This window comes from Sus scrofa, chromosome 3, assembly GCF_054392235.1.
Source record: "Sus scrofa isolate SSC_HxYL_T2T_F1_AM1 chromosome 3, Sscrofa_HxYL_maternal_Yorkshire_Landrace_v2.0, whole genome shotgun sequence".
Classification (NCBI taxonomy): Eukaryota; Metazoa; Chordata; class Mammalia; order Artiodactyla; family Suidae; genus Sus; species Sus scrofa.
This window is the reverse complement of record NC_139385.1, coordinates 119,468,735-119,488,491: the sequence shown is the minus strand read 5'-3', so window position 1 is coordinate 119,488,491 and position 19,757 is coordinate 119,468,735. Positions and strand designations below refer to the sequence as shown.

The following is a 19,757-nucleotide window of genomic DNA, read 5'->3' as shown; positions in this document are numbered from 1 at the left end:
TGGGATAAATCAAATCTCCCTGTAAACGTCAGCAGAGAAGTTAATTGATTGGGCATTAGGATGTTGATTTCCTTTTTCTTTTTTCTTTTTTTTTTTTTAGTTTAAAGAATCCTTTATTGTCATCAAAGTTTTCCCTTAAGTTCAGATTCCCTTATTATATCAAGCATCTATTTTATGCAGTTTCATATATAGCTTAAGTGTGGGTGTTTGTAGTGGGTTTCACTGGAGTATGTTATAAATATGCCCCTGTGGCATGACCTCAGTCATCCATTCAGACTCCCCCTAAGACTTAGGAGGGATTCTTCAGGCGCAGTGTTTGGACTATAAGCTCCAGAATCAGTTTTGCCTCTCTCTCTGCTCCTGTGTGGCTCCAGACACAGCTCTCCTCCCATCTAGGGCCCCTGCCTACTCTCCCTGTCATCACCTTGCAGTTCTGGGGAAGCTTGTCTCTTATAGACCTCAGCCTCTACTTCTCCAGAGAGATTGGTTCTTCACCACCAGTGGCTGCACAAGGGAAAGAGAGGGGCATGCAGTGGTGAGAAACTCTGCTCTTTCTCGCTCTCATTCTTTCTATGCTTTTTCTTTTTCATGCCTTTTGCAGTGCCTTTTATTATGTTCCAGAATTTCCAGGACTGTGTTAAAAAGAGTGATGAGGGAGTTCGTACTGTGGTGCAGCTAAAAAAAAAAAAAAAGTGATGAGAATGAATGTCCTTGACTTGTCCTTGATTTCAGAGCAAAAGCATTCAGACTTTTACTGTTAGGTATGCTGCTAGCTGTAGGATTTTGGTGGATGCTTTTTATCAAGTTGAGGAAATTTCCCTCTATTTTTAGTTTGTTGAGAGGCTTTTTTTTTTTCCTTGAGTGGTTTTTGGATTTTTATCAAATGCTTTTTCTGTATCAGTAAGGCCTGCTTTTTGAGTCCACATATCTGATTCCAGCAAATTCCTCTTTCTAGAATGACTGTCTGTGAGAATTTCTACTTCCTTTAGGTGATTACCACCTATACCCAAGATGATCGGGCTGGAGGCCCTCAAAAGGCAATCACTTCAAAATAGACTAGGTGTGAAAATCAGTACATTTTCAGTGTCAGGAGTATTTCATTCCATGAGTAGAAAGACATTAATAACACAGAATGCTAAACTTCACCAAGTCTTGCCTAGTTTCACTTTCATGATCAATTCCAGGAATCTTACCCTGAATCCTGAAACACTTCACTGCAGGCTGGAGGTCTCAGCAAGTGCTCAAAAATGCACACTCACAAAACAAGCAACAAATTACATTAAGAATGCTCTTTGAAACACTGGTTTTGCTGAATTCTGTGCTTACATGGGTTTGTCAAATGTTGATAAAAGGAGGTTAAACAGTATTCTTTGTCATAGGAGGTCTTTTGATTTGCTAATATGTACTATAAATCTCCCAAGTGGACAAATATAAGGGGAGTTCTTTCCTCAATTTTTTTTTTTTTTTTGATTGTGAAAGTGCTATATTTCAGAAAAACTTGGGGGTAATGAGCTTTGGAGAATGCTGGTTTACAGGGAAAGCAATCTAAATAAATATTTTTTGGTCCCAACCAAAAAAAAGGTAACAGACTAACAACAACAACAAAAAACTGTCTTTCATTCTCTTCAACACAGTACAACATTAAAGTACACTAAATTTAAATTTAGTGTTCAGGTTAGTAGTTTGTTTTCCCTACCAACAAGATGTGGTGCTTGGTTTGTATTAGAGGCCTATTCAGGGGAACTGTACAGATTAATGGAAAAGTTTGGCCCAAATGGATCTTGAGAGACAAAATCTTTGAAATAGCAGTTTTTATAGTGGCAGCTTGTGTCCTGAGATTAAAAAAAAAAAAAAAAAAGTTTTGAAAAGAATACTTCTAGTCACATTTAGATGTTTTGTTTTTGTCTTTTCTAGGGCCACACCCATGACATGTGGCATTTCCCATGGCTAGGGGTCCAGTCGGAGCTGTAGCTGCTGGCCTACACCAGAGCCACAGCAACAAAGGATCCGAGCCAAATCTGCGACATACACCACAGCTCGTGGCAGCGTCGGATCCTGAGTGAGGCCAGGCCCTCACGGTTTCTAGTCAGATTCATTAACCACTGAGCCACATTGGGAACTCCATCTAGTCACATTTAGATTGGATTATTCGTACTGCTTTATTTATCTTAAGACACTGAAGTTTTGAGCAGGAGAGTTAAGTTTGGAGTACGGATTTTGGAGTCAATGCTGAATTGAAACTCCAGCTTGCTCTTATCCTGCTCCTTGGAAGCTGTGAGATCTTGGACAAGTCATTGAACTTCCCTGTGTTTCCATTTTTATAGTTTATAAGTACTTGTAAGAAACCGCAGTAGGGTGAATAATTTGATCATCTCCATTTGACTCTCTTGGAACATTCTCAGAATGTATAAGTGAGTTGCCTAAATTCACAGATAAATGAAGCCACAGTGACTTTAATATTTGGGTATTTTTCCACTTTATTATATGTTGCCTCATAATGAATATATAGGTTATATAAATACAACTTTGCATACGAATTAACAGTTTTAAGATGTAATTGGGATAATCCATGCAGATTTCCTGAAGCAAGTCTGCTAGAATTTGAGAAGGCAATTAACGTTCATAATTTTTATTGAGCACCTACTACCATGTGTCAGATCCCATTCTACACATTTTACAAATGATTCTTAATCTTCTCAAGAGCACTTTGATTAGATTTTAAGGAAGAGGAAATTAGACTGAGATAATAGAATGATTCTCAAATACAGAGTTCTTGACTGTGCTGCATGAATCTACATGTGATAAAATGACATAGAACCATATACATATCATAAGCCAAATCCCTGCTTTTGATATTGCACTGAAATTATGTAACTGTTAGTGGAAGCTGGACAAGTCAGACCTGTTCTATCTTTGAGAAGTAATGGTCAGGTGTTTTATAGAATGAACTTCGATTCGGGTTTGTCCAATGTTTTTCTCACAGATAAGGAGTTATGGGTTTTGGAGAGGCAGACCACAGAGGTTAGTTTGCAATTGTGAATCAATCTAACAATTAATTTGAAACAAAAAGCAAAAAAAAAAAAAAAAAAAGCATTGTTATTTTCCAAAGGTGATTTGTAAATCTACCTAACTAGCCTTTTCTTGTTCTGCAACCCCCCAACACACCTATTAACAATTCGCATTTGGAATGTGGGTAGAGAAACTAATCTTAACTATATGCTTCCAGCGCCGAGCATCTGGTTCAACAAAAAGATCTGGGGATGGGGGGGCAGTGTAATAGGCATAGGCTTGGTGAGGTCGTTCGGTTTCTCCAAGTCAAGACTAGAGATTTTTCAGACTGCTTATCCTCACACCAGAGTCGAGGTTCAGACTCTGAGGTCTCCTTTGGGCCACGGCCAAACATTTGCACCGCGTGTGCCAGGAACTGTCCGGGCGCAGCTGGAACTGCAGCAAAGGGCCTCAAGCCATTTCAGTCAGGTCGCACCCGCCCGGGTCTCCGCCTAGCGGAAATACACGCCCCAGCCCCTCACTCACTAACCCTCCACCCCTCCACCGCCAGGAGCAGGGGAGCGGGGCGGAGTTTAGGTAGCGGCCCCTCCCCGAGCTTGGAAAAAGTGGGACGTTGTGGCGGAGCGGCTAGCCGGGCCAGCGGCGCGAGCCACGCGCAAGCCCTCCCGCGCATGCTCCGCCCGCCGGTCTCGCGCGCCCGCCCCGGGCCCCGCCTCTCTCGCTTCTTCTACCCCCTCCCCCGCCAGCCTCCCTCGAAGCTGGGCCCCTCTGGGCGCGCGGCCGACGTCCCGCGTGCGTGCCGGCGCCTGACTTCACTTCCGGCTAACGCGCTCCGCTTGCCCCCTGGCCCCGGATGGTGACTGGCGGTGGTGCTGCACCTCCCGGGACTGTCACTGAGCCGCTTCCCAGTGTGATTGTGCTGAGCGCAGGCCGGAAGATGGCGGCTGCGGCTGCGGCGGCCTCGGGCCCGGGCTGCTCCTCGGCGGCGGGGGCAGGAGCGGCCGGGGTCTCCGAGTGGCTGGTGCTGCGGGACGGCTGCATGCGCTGCGACTCCGACGGGCTGCACAGCCTTTCCTACCACCCGGCGCTCAACGCCATTCTGGCCGTCACCAGTCGCGGGACCATCAAAGTCATCGACGGCACCTCAGGGGCCACCCTGCAGGCCTCGGCGCTCAGCGGTGAGTGTGCGGCACGCTGGGCGGGGGCCGGGCCCGCCGCGGGAGGAGCCGGGCCCCGGGATGCCGGGGAAGGAAGCCGCCCAGCCCCCGGGCTCGGCCTCCGGAGGAGGGAAGCGGCGTGTTGGGAGCCGGTGGCGGAGGGCAGGGCTCGGGGCTCAGGCCTGGCTGTGAAGGGAGGCCCGGAAACTGATGGAGGAGGACCTTCGGACTTGGCTTTTTCAGCGGCTGCAGCTGGGAAGGAAAGAAGGGCGAGGCCCGGAGTGGTGGGAGTTGCCTTTGGGGCCTTGAGCGTCCGGTGTAGGTTGGACCTCTGGGAGAGGTGAGGAGGTCTCGGAGCTTGGCACGGGAGAAGCCTAGGCCCCTGGCTAGGTCCTGGAGAGCGTGTCGGTACTGCCTGCTGTTAGATCAGAGAGGGAAAGGGTCGCAGCGTTGGTTCCAACGTGAGAGGCAGGTGGCTGGAGGCGAGCGTCCTAGCCGGCATCCAAGCCCTCCGCTCTTACGGAGAGAAGTGGTTCCGCGCTATTCCTGGGACCCGCAGGTGCTGGGATGTACAGCAGGCTTGGCTCCGGGGGTGGGGGTGGGGTGGGCCTGGAGTGGGGGTGGGGAGGGAAGTGGGCGGGCCAGCTGCCTGAACTGTTCCGTAGACGACTTTAGGACTCTGGCTGACGCCATGGAAGACGCCTTGTCCCCTAACTCGGGGCTTCCACCTTCTACCCCCCAGGGACGAGAAACTCAGCACCTGCGGTGTATGAGCTGTAGATTCCGTTGGTTTCGTACTGAGTGAGACCTTAGGCCGTCTCTGCTTGTTTGACCACATCGAGCGGAAAGTTGGGATACGGAAGCATGTGGAGGAGCTCGCCTGTGGAGGAGAGCTGTTCTAGCTGGTGTAAACGTTGGTCTAGGACCGGACTTGAAGTGTGCGTGAGGTGAACGCTCAGTGGGTTGGAGTGGAGTGTTTTGCAATTGCCCTGGCCAAGTTACGTTGGCTGAGATGACATTTCATTTGCAGTTGAATGATGACTGGCTTAATTTAGCTGTTATAAGTTGGAATTGAAAAGTTAGTATAGGAGTGAGTTAGACTCTTGCACAGAGATGAAGGATCTGCATTTAGCCAAGTGGAAGTAGTTATGTGGTCTTACTTATTCACTTATATTTTAACAGAGATTAATAAGAAAAGGTGGTTATTCTGGTTTACTGTGTGAGGCACTTAAGAGTACATGGCAATTTAGGGATACAAAGATAAGGATTTAATTTTTGTTGATGTGAGAGTTGTGAAAGAAATGGATTGTGTAGAGCTATAGACAATAAACCTGGATCATATCTGAAACATGTCTAAGAGAAGATTTGTATTGTAGTCTTGTAATTTTTTTTTTTTTCTTGGCTTAGGTAAAGCAGAGGAATGGTGTCCCAGATGTAGCAATGAGCATTTACTGTAACTTGGACATAACAGCTCCTCACTCTGTATGAGGGGGTGATTTTCATTAGTAATTGGAAATCCTTCTTCATAAACTGAAATGTTTTTCTCATATGGAAAGATATAAAAGCAATTATGATGGACAATCACGTATTCCTGACTCAGTTAAAAAAAAAAATAAAACATGACAAATAGAGTTGAAGCCTTCTGTGTCCCTCCTGGATTGCATTCCTCCAACACTTTCTTCCCTATGAGGTCATTTTTATACATTTGTTTATGTATTTTAGTATATACCTTTATCTTTTAAAAATATCTAATACTGTCTTTCATGATTTTAAACTTTAAGTGATATCAGAGTTGATGTATTTGGATTTCTGTAAAAAACCGTGTTAACAAAAGCGTTAAAATATTTTCAGTAGAAAGAAGAGTCTCAGAGAGTGTTTGGGGGCCATGTTTCATAAAGATTATGTGTACCAGGGTTAGTTATAAATGAGGAAATTGGATTTATATGAATGTGCCTGTTCATGAAAAGGAAGAAAACAGTCACTCTGATGGTAGATTACTGAAAGGGAGGGCTCTAGGTGCATAATGTAAGTGAAAAGTTAGGTGCATAAACTATAGCGCTGATTTGGGATACCTTAGTTGAGGATGTTGGTGCATTTAATTAAAAAGTATGCAATTGGGTGGATGGCAAAGCATTGAGGATTGAGTAGTATGTATGTGATTAAAATTATGAAGAAGAGTTGTGGGCAAACAAAATAAAAAATATTACAAAAAAGTTTGAAAGTAGCAGTGGACAAATGTTGAAATGTTTTTGTGTATGAGAAGTGCATTTTATTAATAATAATTACCACAGGTTGTATAGGTCCTATTTGTGTCATTTATTTGTGCGTAGGAATGCTGCATTTGTATGTTTTGCCTGGAATATGTAGATATTTAGTAGGTTTGCTTTTAATCATGAATAGAGGGTGATAGTCCTATAAATAAGAGTGGGGTAACCATGTAGAGTTTTATTGGGTGATAGAGTAATCATATGGATGGGTTCGGTTACATATAAACAGGTAGCCTATTAGTGTAGATTGGAAATCAAAAAATGGAAGCAGGACTTGTGTGAGTGTCCTGGTATGGATGGTATTGGATGGCAGAGATGGTGAATTTTTAAAATATTGACTAGGGTATATCTTCAAATTATCTGTATCTAACAAAATGTTTATAAATACATTTTCATAAGATTAAGAGTCATCAGTATATACTTAGGTTAGGGAAGTATTTGCTCCCTGTTGGTGTTTTAGAATTAAGATTTCTGAGTCTCTGTGCTGATCCTTTGGCTTGATGTTCATAGTGACCTCCATGATCTGGCCTCTACCAGTCTTTTTGGTCTTGTCTCCCTATTTTGTTTTGTGAAACTAGTTCATTTAATTTCCTTTCCCAATTCTATTAGTTTTACTTTTTCTTAGAATTTGTTAATTCCCTTAAGATAATTAGAAAAATCTTATCCATTTTTCAAGACCTAGAGCATGTCTTCCTGATTCTTCTGGCCTGAAGTGATCCACTGAATTCCTAAGCACATATTGGCCTTTTAATGCCTACTTTAGCAATTTAGCAGTGTAATTGCGGTATGTTTTCTGTCTTGAACTATTTAAATTCCACTTTTTTTTTTTTGTGAATATATGATGTTTGTTTATATTTCAAACTCTGAAGGTGCGTTGTGTACTTGTTTATATCCCCTCTCCAGGACACCTAGTACAAAATACTAATAAATATTTTTGATTTGGTATGTGTATATTAATAAGTATGTTAAATGGTTGCTTCCTTACATATATATTAACTGCTAAATAAGTGTGCCTTTGGCTTGGGTTTTTTTTTTTTTTTTTCTTCCTTAAATAGACTATGTTTCAGAACAGTTTTAGGTTCCTAGTAAAACAGTAGAAAGTACAGTGTTGTCATATTACCCCTGTATACTCCCCCCATCCCCACCCCATTATCAACATCTGACACCACAGTGGTAAGTTTATTACCATCAATGAACCTGCCTTACCACCCTAAGTTCATAGTTTATGTTAGGGTTCACTGTTAGTTTTGTTCTTCTGTGGAGTTCTGATTGGGTGTGATGTGTTATAGAATATAGTTTCATTGAAATCCTCTTGCTCTGCCTAGTCACCCCTCTCTTCTCTCTACGCACTTGCAACCACTGGTCTTTTTTACTCTCTCCATAGTTTTGCCTTTTCTAGAATGTCGTATAGTTGGAACCATATGGGATATAGCCTTTTCAGTTTGGCTTTTCCTTACTAGGCATTTAAGTTTTCCTCATGTCTTTCCACGGCTCGATAGCGTCTTTCTTTTGAGCACTGAATAATACTGCATTATCTGAACGTACCGCAGTTTATTTATCCATTCCCCTGCTGAAGGACGTCTTGGTTGCTTCCAGGTTGTGACAGTTATGAATAAAGCTGCTACAAATATCTGTGTCTAGGTTTTTGTTTGGACGTAAGTTTTTGATTCGTTTGGGTCAACCCAGGAGCATGACCTCTGGATCCTCTGGCAGGAGTATGTTTAGTTTTTTAAGGAACTGCCAAACCGTCTTCTAAAGTAGCTGTACCATTTCACATTCCCAACAGCAGTGAATGAGAGTTCTGGTTGCTTCACAACCTCATCAGCGTTTGGTTTTGTCAGTGTTTTGGATTATAGCCATTCTAATAGGTGTGTAGTAGTATCTCATTGTTTTAATTTGCAGTTCCCTAATGATATATAATGTTGAACATGTTTTCATATGCTTATTTGTGGACTTTGGGTTTAAAAAAATCAAAACATCTCTATATACACTACTTGACCATATTGCTTATATTGCTAGATTTGTTCCTCTCTTTAACACAGTGTTCATTCATGCCTTTTAGCATGACAGGAAGGAGCAAAGTTTTGAGTTAAGATCCTAGTTTCTTTCTTTCTTTTTTATGGCTGCACCTGTGGCATATGGAAGTTCCTGGGCCAGGAGTTGAATTGGAGCTGCAACTGTAAGCCTGCGCCACAGCCTTGGCAACACTGGATTTGAGCTGCATCTATGACCTATGCCATAGCTTACTGTTACACTGTATCCTTAACTCACTAAGCTAGGCCAGGGATCAAACTTGCATCCTCACAGAGACAGTGTCAGGTCTTTAACCCACTGAGCCACATTGGAAACTCATATATATCTATATATATATATATATTTTTTCTTTTTTAATAAGCTTTCTTGAGGACATGTGGTGAGAGAATGGGCTTTATGTTTTAGATAGCTCTTATTTATTATTACTATTATTATTATTATTATTATTATTTTTGCTTTCCTTTTTAGGGCCGCACCCATGGCATATGGAGGTTCCCAGGCTAGGAGTCGAATCAGAGCTACAGCTGGTGGCCTACGCCACAGCCACAGCAACATGGGATCCCAGCCGAGACTGTGACCCACACCACAGCTCATGATGACAACGCCAGATCCTTAACCCAATGAGTGAGGCCAGGGATCAGACCTGCATCCTCATGGATCCTAGTCAGGTGTATTAATTGGATAGCCCTGAATTTTGAATTTCAGCTCACTTACCACCTAAACTTTCTGAACTCCAGCTTCCTTATTTGTAAATTATGATTAATATTTAATAGGTTGTAAAGATTTAAGCAGTTAATATATTTTTTTTTTTTTTTTGTCTTTTTGCTATTTCTTGGGCCGCTCCTGCGGCATATGGAGGTTCCCAGGCTAGGGGTCGAATTGGAGCCGTAGCCACCGGCCTATGCCAGAGCCACAGCAACGCGGGATCCAAGCTGCATCTGCAACCTACACCACAGCTCACGGCAACGCCGGATCGTTAACCCACTGAGCAAGGGCAGAGATCGAACCCGCAACCTTATGGTTCCTAGTTGGATTCGTTAACCACTGTGCCATGACGGGAACTCCAAGAGGTAAATATTTTTAAAGTGCCTGACACTGCTGGGCACATGTATAAGTAGATACACAGTGAATGCTAGTTCTCTCAAGCCTCATGGGTGCTTAGTTTTGTCATGTCCCCTCACTGTTATTTTAAAAAATCTTCATTGACTTAGTGTTTATAGAGAGGATAAATAGCACTCAAATGTAGATGGAAATAAAAATGCTGGTAACAAATATTATCTACATTTGGATAATGTATTTCAGTATAGACATGTGACTAAATGACAGAATGAAGTCAAGACTGTTTTTTGTTTGTTTGTTTGTTTTGGCATTGCCTGCAGCATGTGGAAGTTCCTGGGCCAGAGATTGAACCTGTGCCACAGCAGTGACAATGCTAGATGCTTTACCAACTGCACCACAAGGCAACTCCCAAGACTGTTATATTACTAGTTCTGTATATATACATACATAACCAGTCTGTATATATATATAACGAACCCCACTAGTATCCATGAGAACGCAGGTTCAGTCCCTGGCTTCGATCAGTGGGTTAAGGATCCAGTGTTGCCGTGAGCTGTAGTGTAGGTCAGGCAGGACTTGGATCCCATGTTGCTATGGCTGTGGTCTAGGATGGCATATATGTACATAAGTAAATGAAGATATATGTGGGTATTAATCAGTGGGTGTTATAGTATATGTGTAAGAGGAAGTCGCATCTCTTCAGTTTTTGAGTAGGTTTCGAATCTCTTATCACAGTGAAAGAGGAAACTTCAAAGCTGCTTAGTGTTTTTGGACAAACACTCCTGTTTTATATTTCTTTATGAATATCTCTCCTTTTTCCTATAGAGATACTGACTTTGATTTGACTTGAGAAGTTTGTACAGTGGTCAAAAATGAGAAAAAATGATCTCTGTACTCTACTCCATTTGCATTGAAGAGATGGGGTGAATTTTGATTGATCGATTGTCTGATATGACAGCTTCTTGTTCAGACTTAGAACTCAGAGCTAACTATTCCAAGAAGACTTGAATATACAAAACTAATTAGGTTACCTTTCTTGTCCTCAGGAAATAAATTTTATGGATGAAACAGATTTATTACCTCTTTTAGAGGTGGAAAATACATTTTTTTTACTACTTCTGAATTGGGCATGTGTTAATTTGGGTAAAATGCAACAACTTCTTGTAAGTCTCAGTTTTGGATATTATAAATGATACAAATTACTTCCTATTTCTGACTGATACTGGTACATGAAGCCTTATTTTCAGTTATAAACATGGCATAGAGTTTAGATTTCAGTAGCCCTACAGGATAGTTTGTCTTTTGGATTCATCTGAGGGTTTTTTTTTTTTTTTTGGTCTTTTTGTCTTTTTAGGTTCACACCTGTGGCATACGGAGGTTCCCAGGCTGGGGGTCTAAATTGGAGCTCTTGCTGCTGGCCTATGCCACAGCCACAGCAACCCCAGATCTGAGCCATGTCTGCAACCTACACTACAGCTCACGGCAATGCTGGATCCTCAACCCACTGAGCAAGGCCAGGAATGGAACCCTCAACCTCCTGGTTCCTAGTCGGATTCGTTAACCACGGAGCCACGGCGGGAACTCCTGTTTTGTTTTGTTTTTTTAATTATATTGAAGTATATAGTTGACCTAACAGTGTTGTATTTGTTCAGGTGTACAGCACAGTGAATCGGTTATTCATGTAAATATATACATTCTTTTTCTTCCCCATATAGGTTATTACAAACTATTGACACTTGAATTCTTTATAATAACTTGGCAAATGTCTTTGTGGGATTTGATTATGTACTTTGGCTATGTTTCAGTTGACTGACTTTAGTATTGCTACATGTTAATCTATCTTATGTTAAAGATTTGCGTTTATTAGCAAAACATTTTTTCTGTAATTAATTAGAGTGAATTAAGATTCTTTAAAACATTTTGCTATGTTTTCAAGACCCTCTACATTTATTCAATTTTTTGTATTTACCTCCCACTTTTTCATAACCATTCAGTGCTCAAAGATGGTTCCTGTCGTGGCTCAGCAGTAACGAACCCCACTAGTATCCATGAGAATGTGGTTTCAATCCCTGGTCTCATTCAGTGGGTTAAGGATCCAGTGTTGCCATGAGCGGTAGTGTAGGTCACAGACAGGGCTTGGATCCCGTGTTGCTGTGTCTGTGGTGTAGCCTGGCAGCTACAGCTCCCATTCCACTCCTAGCCTGGGAACTTCAATATGCTGTGAGCGTGCCCCTAAGAAGACCAAAGAAAAAAAAGAAAAGACGGTTTCTCTCTAAGAGAGTATTGTCTGTATTTTAGTAGTTTTATTTTTTTATTTTATTTTATTTTTTTTTTTGTCTTTTTTTTTGTTGTTGTTGTTGCTATCTCTTGGGCCGCTTCCGCGGCATATGGAGGTTCCCAGGCTAGGGGTTGAATCGGAGCTGTAGCCACCGGCCTACGCCAGAGCCACAGCAACGCGGGGTCCGAGCCGCGTCTGCAACCTACACCACAGCTCGCGGCAACGCCGGGTCGTTAACCCACTGAGCAAGGGCAGGGACCGAACCCGCGACCTCATGGTTCCTAGTCGGATTCGTTAACCACTGCGCCACGATGGGAACTCCGTGTATTTTAGTAGTTTTAGACTAATGAGAGGCAGTATAAGAGATTAGACTTATACTCTTAAAGTCAAACAGCTTGAGCTTAAATCTTGGTTTTCTTTGATCTTGAGGTTCATCTGTTAAAAGGGGATAATAATATCTACTTCACAAAGTGGTTGTGAGAACGAAAATGACTTAATATATGTTAAACCTATGGCACAATACCCCATATATAGTATATGCTCTATAAGCGTTTTGTGGTAGTGTTGGCTATTTCAAAGTTTGCTGAGTAGAGTAGATGTTTTTACTACAGATATTCCGTTGGAATTGCAGTATTTTTTTCTTCCAGTTTTCCACATATGTGAAAATGTGACCAGTGAAATCTAATAGGCATAATTATAAGAGCAATAATTTTGTATTATAGGATAGATAAAAAATGTAAATTAATTGATTGTGGACTTGAAATTGTTAAAAGAGCAAGGTGAGGGGAAGAGCTGGTTGATTGGTATTCATTCACACATTTATTGAACATGCGCTAGGCATGGGAGCACAAAATAATTAGGGCAGCATTTTGACCTTTGAATACATGCTTGGTTATGTTTTTAGCTAAAATCATTTTAGCTTAAGTACTATAATATAGATGTGCAGAACGCTGAGTGAATATAGTGGACGGAGTTTCCTCAGCCCGAGGGGAATAGAGAAGCTTCTCAAAGGATGTTGCCTTTATGATCGATTTGGGAAGATGAAATAGTGGGAAGGATTGTTATAGGGATGATCATCATTCTTGCTTATGCAGAGACACATTGGTCTTTTAAAACATGGTAAATTCAGAAATGTTTTAGAGGGGAGGTGGGTTGGGATTGGATGGTTAGAATTGAAGCTGAGATATTGGCAAAGACAAGAATGTAGTATGTCTTGCTAAGAAGTTTGGACTTGGAGTTCCTGTCGTGGCTCAGTGGTTAACGAATCCGACTAGGAGCCATGAGGTTGCAGGTTCGATCCCTGGCCTTGCTCAGTGGGTTAAGGATCTGGCGTTGCCATGAGCTGTGGTGTAGGTTGCAGATGCAGCTTGGATCCCGCGTTGCTGTGTCTCTGGTGTAGGCCGGAGGCTACAGCTCCAATTTGACCCCTATCCTGGGAACCTCCATAAGCCGAGGGAGTGGCCCAGGAAATGGCAAGAGAACAACAAAAAAAAGAAGTTTGGACTTGATGTCAGTGGTGGAGCCGTTGTAGATTATGATATGATCAAATTTGTTTTTGAGAAAGAGTCCAAGCTAATGCCCAGGTGTGAGAACTGATGAGAGCAGCATGTACGTTAGTTTGAGAGGTAGGAACAGCATAATTTGGTGAATGTGGGCATGAGAGTGGTTGACAGGTTGAAAATTAGGCTTCACCTGATACTTAGGCTTCTACTTTGAGTAACTGGTATTTATTAACCTGAATAAGCTGTACAGTAAGGCGTGGTGAGTAGCTTTTGTTGGAGAATGCTGAGAAGCAAGAGGAACATAGTGATTTCAGTTTTGTTAATTTTGAGATAATTGGAGGACATCCAAGTAGCGACATCTAAAGGACTTTTGGAAATTCAGAGTTGAAGCTTGATTTGGGAATACAGATTTGGAAGGCACTGGCATTCACAGGGAAAGCCTAGTCTAGTGGTTAAGGATATTGGCTCCAGGGGCAGACTGAGTTCCAGTCTGTTATTCATTGCTTATTAGCTGTGCCCTTAGGCAAGTTGCTTAACCTCTCTCTGCACTTCGTAATTAGTACCTAATTCATTTGGTTATTGGAAAGATTAAGTAAACTGATACATATAGACATTGGTTGTCCTACCATAAGCACTCAATAAATGTTACTTTTTGTATTGGTATTTTATTTATTATTATTATTTTGTTTTTTGTTCTTTTAGGACCACACTCGGGGCATGTGAAGGTTCCCAGGCTAGGAGTCTAATTGGAACTGTTGCTGCTGGCCTACACCAGAGCCACAGCAGTGCCAGATCTGAGCCACATCTGCGACCTACACCACAGCTCATGGCAACACTGGATCCTTAACCCACTGAGTGGGGCCAGGGATCGAACCCAAAACCTCATGGTTCCCAGTTGGATTTGTTTCTGCTGCGCCATGATAGGAACTCCTGTATTGGTGTTTTAGATTATACAGTTCAGTTCAACAAGTGGTTGTCTGCCATATATTGATAATAAGATGAATTTTAGATCTACTTTCTTCCCAAATCTGGAAAGCTTTCTAGGAGACGTGATATCTCAGCTGAGACTTGAAAGAAAAGAAAATAAACCCTGACACCTATGGTCAATTAGTCTTTGACAAGGGAGGCAAGAACATAAAATGGGAAAAAGAAAGTCTATTCAGCAAGCATTGCTGGGAAACCTGGACAGCAACATGCAAAGCAGTGAAACTAGAACACACCCTCACACCATGCACAAAAATAAACTCCAAATAGCTGAAAGACTTAAATATAAGACAGGACACCATCAAACTCCTAGAAGAAAACATAGGCAAAAAACACTCTCTGACATCAACATTATGAATATTTTCTCAGGTCAGTCTCCCAAAGCAATAGAAACTAGAGCAAAAATAAACCCATGGGACCTAATCAAACTGAAAAGCTTTTGCACAGCAAAGGAAACCAAAAAGAAAACAAAAAGACAACTTACAGAATGGGAGAACATAGTTTCAAATGATGCAACCGACAAGGGCTTAATCTCTAGAATATATAAGCAACTTACACAACTCAACAGCAAAAAAGCCAATCAATCAATGGAAAAATGGGCAAAAGACCTGAATAGACATTTCTCCAAAGAAGATATACAGATGGCCAGCAAACACATGAAAAAATGCTCAACATCGCTGATTATAAGAGAAATGCAAATCAAAACTACCATGAGATACCACCTCACACCAGTCAGAATGGCCATCATTAATAAGTCCACAAATAACAAGTGCTGGAGGGGCTGTGGAGAAAAGGGAACCCTCCTGCACTGTTGGTGGGAATGGAAACTGGTACAGCCACTATGGAGAACAGTTTGGAGATACCTTAGAAATCTATACATAGAACTTCCATATGACCCCGCAATCCCACTCTTGGGCATATATCCGGACAAAACTCTACTTAAAAGAGACACAAGCACCTGCATGTTCACTGCAGCACTATTCACAATAGCCAAGACATGGAAACAACCCAAATGTCCATCGACAGATGATTGCATTTGGAAGATGTGGTATATATACACAATGGAATACCACTCAGCCATAAAAAAGGATGACATAATGCCATTTGCAGCAACATGGATGGAACTAGAGAATCTCATACTGAGTGAAATGAGCCAGAAAGACAAAGACAAATACCATATGATATCACTTATAACTGGAATCTAATATCCAGCACAAATGAACATCTCCTCAGAAAAGAAAATCATGGACTTGGAGAAGAGACTTGTAGCTGCCTGATGGGAGGGGGAGGGAGTGGGAGGGATTGGGAGCTTGGGCTTATCAGACACAACTTAGAATAGATTTACAAGGAAATCCTGCTGAATAGCATTGAGAACTATGAGAAAAGTAGTTTAGCCAGGTAGAGGGAACAGCATGAGCAAGAGTAGAGGCATGAAGCAGGTGATATTTGTTATAAGCAGTTTGGTATTGAGTGCAAAGCATGACGAAGGGAGTGATGGTGTAGCCTGAAGATCTTGGACTTGGTCCTCCTGGGCTATGTCTCCCATGTTTTTAACTGTAAGAACTCCCAGTTTCAGATGAAAAAAATGTAAGGCCCTATTATGATAGGTATGTTTTTAGTATCAGTTAATTGAAAAAGTATTGCAAAACGCTTCTACTTTTAAGTAACTTTTATTTTAGACTTAATATTATCTGTGTAATTTGAAAAATACCGTAACACATACTTTGTGGGCTTTCCTTTCTGCTGGCTTAGTCTTGAGATTTTTATGGGGGAAGATGTCAGTTAACATTCCTCCATCTGTCCTCCAAATTCAGAAATTTTGTTGCTGTCATCTCACTTGCTCTTTCTGTCTTTGTGGGCTCTTTTAATGCCTTCTTCAGTATTTCTTTCCTATCTCTCCAGTGGGAGCATGGGAAGGAGCAGAGGCAAATGTGCATGTATTATATTCTTATTGTTTAACTGGAGATATGTAGTTGTAACCATACTTAAGTTGTTGAACGTTTGGAAATCTGTCCTTAGGAATGTTAGCCATAACTGTAGATAGAAGGTCCCTGGTGGCCTAGAGGGTTAAGCACCTGGCGTAGTCACTGCTGTGGTGCAGGTTTGATCCCTGGCCTGGGATCTTCCACATGCCATGGGAGCAGCCAGAAAATAGAAACAAGAATAGATTTCTGTAATGTAGTATGTGAAAATAGTGGAGAGGTGGGTGAGAGGTACCTCTTTGGTGTGTGCATTGTACTGCTCATAGCCTTATGCCAGAGGTGCCTTGGGCAAGACACTTCTGAGTTACCACTTCTAAAATGGCCTGGTAGATCTTGCCCAGACTGCTTCATAATGTGATGTGATAATGAACGTAGACATTTTTTATAAGTTGTACTTCAAATGTGAGGGATACAGAGACGTTAAGCCAAATTCCTTGAGTGTAGAGTGTAGGAAAGGGAAGTACAGATGACAAAAAAGAAGCTAATTGCTATATAAAACAATTTGTGACTAAAAAAGTGTGGTCTAGTTCGAGTATGTTAAGTCAGGGAGGTATTGTAGAGGAGATAAATATAATGCTTACTTTTTAGAGGAAGTGATAGAAATGTTTGAGTAGGGCAGATAGGAGTGTCTTCTTTGAGATTTATTGTGGGCACCAGGAGTTAAAATCTTCATGATTTGTTTCTTTACTTGTATTTGGATTTATGAAATTGAAGAGACAAGTAAGACTGAAGAGATGGTAGAGCTCAGTTGTACTCAGCCTTTGATGCTCATTAGGATCATCAGGGGGGCTTTTAAAAATATGCTCTGGAAACTTCCATATATGGCAGGTGTGGCCATAAAAAGAAAAAAATGGTATATACTCTGCTCTGGTACCAGTATTCTGATTTAAAAGGCCTGGAGCAGAAGTTCATGGCACAGCGGAAGCTAATCTGACTAGGAACCATGAGGTTGTGGGTTTGATCCCTGGCCTTGCTCAGTGGGTTAAGGATCCGGCGTTGCCGTGAACTGTGGTGTAGGTTGCAGACGCGGCTCAGATCCTGTATTGCTGTGGCTCTGGCAGTAGCAACGCCTGATCTGAGCCATGTCTTATGACCTGTATATCACAGCTCACAGCAACACCGGATCCTTAACCCACTGAGTGAGGCCAGGAATCGAACCTACAACCTCATGGTTCCTAGTTGGATTCATTTCTGCTATGCTACAACGGGAACTCCCCCCATAGTAGTTTTGATTTTGCATTTCTCTAATAATCAGTGATGTTCAGCATTTTTTCATGTGCTTGTTGGCCATTTGTATAACTTCTTTGGAGAAGTGTCTGTTCAGGTCTTTTGCCCATTTTTCCATTGGGTTGTTGGCTTTTTTTGCTGTTGAGCTGTGTAAGTTTTTTTTGTTGTTTCTAGTTGTATTAAGAAAAAAGCTGGGAGTTCCTGCTGTGGTACAGTGGGTTAAGAATCTGCAGTGGCTCAGGTCGCTGCAGAGGTGCGAGTTCAACCCCTGGCCCACTGCAGTAGGTTAAAGGACCTGGCATTGCTGCACCTGTGGCATAGGTTGCAGCTGCAGCTCGGATTCAGATCCTGGCCCAGGAATTGCTATATGCCATGGGTGCAGCCATTAAAAAAAAAAAAAAAAAGAAAAAAAAAGAAGCTAACTGTGAGAATGTTGCATTTTATCACTTTATAGTTTAGTTTTAATATATTAAAATGTTCTTCAAGGAGTTCCCATCGTGGCTCAATTGTTAATGAACCCGACTAGCATCCATTAGGACACAGGTTTGATCACTGTCCTCACTCAGTGGGTTAAGGATCTGGCGTTGTGTGAGCTGTGCTGTAGATCCCAGATGTGGTTCAGATCCCGCCTTGCTGTGTGGTTCAGCCATAGGCTGGTGGCTATAGCTCTGATTTGACCCCTAGCCTGGGAACTTCCATGTGCCGCTCGTGCGACCCTAAAAAGATCAAAAAAAAAAAAAAAAAAAGTTCTTCAAAATTATAGAAAATGACTCATTTATTCAAAAACATTTACTTCGTGTCAAGCACTAGAAATGTAGCAGCTAAAAAAGTCTTTGCTTTCCTTGAGCTCATAGTTTAATGGAAAGAGGTGTGTTACACACGCACAAATCAAGTGGTGATAAATGCCTTAAGAAATCAAAGCTAGTATGAGATGGTGGTGGGTATATTTGTGCTGTGTGGCCTGGGAGTGTCTCTCTGAGATGGCACTTGAGCAAAGATGCCAGTGATGTGAGCAGTAAGACAGATATCCAGGAGAAGTTTCTGTTGGGCTATTATTGTAGTATGCAAAAACAGCTGGGTGGATTTTCATCATATTTGGATGGAATTTGACTTGCACTGACTGAAAATGTAGGCTATGTGAGGAATGATAAGAAATCCGTGTGACTATTAGTCTGGAGACTTGTGCCATCTATATTAAACAGAGAATAGTAGTTTCAATTATGTGCCCCAAGTGGAAATTGGTGCATCCTCCAAATTGTAGAATTGTATTGATTTGTAGCTAAGTTGCTTCTCAAAGGGGCAACTTTGTGTAGCAACAGGAATTTATTTACAGATGGTTAAGGGTTCTCTTGTGCAGTATCAAGATAGGTAAGTTCCAAAATTTTGCTTAATTATACCCAGATCAAAATCCTGAAGGAAGACTATAACCTATGTATCCTGGATGGTGGGAGAGATTTAACTGTGAAAAATTGAACAAATATATATGAAAAAGGCCACACAATTTCTTGCAGGGTCCTTTAAGATTGAATTCTATCCATGGAAAATTTTCAGTGGTAATTGTGTTCTCAAAACTTTCTGAGTTGATATCAGCTGCTTAAGATGGTTGCAAAATGAATGGTTGGGGGGGGGGCACTTTTGGACAAAGTGAAGAGGGAGAATTGAAACTTGAAACTTTTTTTTGTTTGTTTTGACCATGCCGTGACATGCAGAAATTCCCTCACCAGGGATCGAACTTGTGCCACAGCAGTGACAATGCTGGATGCTTAACTGCTAGACCACCAGGGACATCCTGGAACTCTTTTTTTTAAAAAAAATTTTAGGGTGGCATTTGTGGCATATGGAGTTTCCCAGGCTAGGGGTCCAGTCGGAGCTACAGCTGCTGGCCTACCCCAAGCCATAGTAATATAGGATCCGAGCCACATCTGTTCATGGCAATGCCAGATCCTTAACCCACTGAGCAAGGCCAGGGATTGAATCCACAACCTCATGGTTCCTAGTCAGATTTGTTTCTGCTGCGCCACTACAAGAACTCCTCCTGGAACTCATAATTCAAGTAATTCTGTATCTTTTGGAGAAACTTTTCCAGGCTTAGGTAGATGTTGGTTCTCCTGCTTGGACAAGTACTATCCCTGCATTGCATTTTATTCATTTGTTAGTTTTTCTTCATGGTCTAGCCATTGAACTTTCCCAGGATTTCTTTGCTTTGCATCAAGTTCTGTTTTACAGAAATACTCATTTTGGCTTTGAATAATACAGTG

At 41.8% G+C, this 19,757-nt stretch overlaps 1 protein-coding gene across 47 annotated transcripts in view; it reads left to right on the top strand.

The window, feature by feature from the left end:
* The first annotated feature begins 3,836 nt into the window (after window positions 1-3,836).
* The window catches only part of BIRC6 (baculoviral IAP repeat containing 6), a 256,491-nt gene continuing 240,570 nt past the window's right edge, over window positions 3,837-19,757 (top strand). For all 47 annotated transcript variants that reach the window (XR_014842325.1, XR_014842324.1, XR_014842323.1 and 44 more), the window contains exon 1: window positions 3,837-4,187. Coding sequence is in view for 42 of the 47 variants with exons in the window: in XM_085019687.1 (XP_084875813.1) it covers window positions 3,863-4,187 (325 nt within the window). In the remaining 5 variants the exon portion in view is untranslated. The remainder of the gene's footprint in view (window positions 4,188-19,757) is intronic.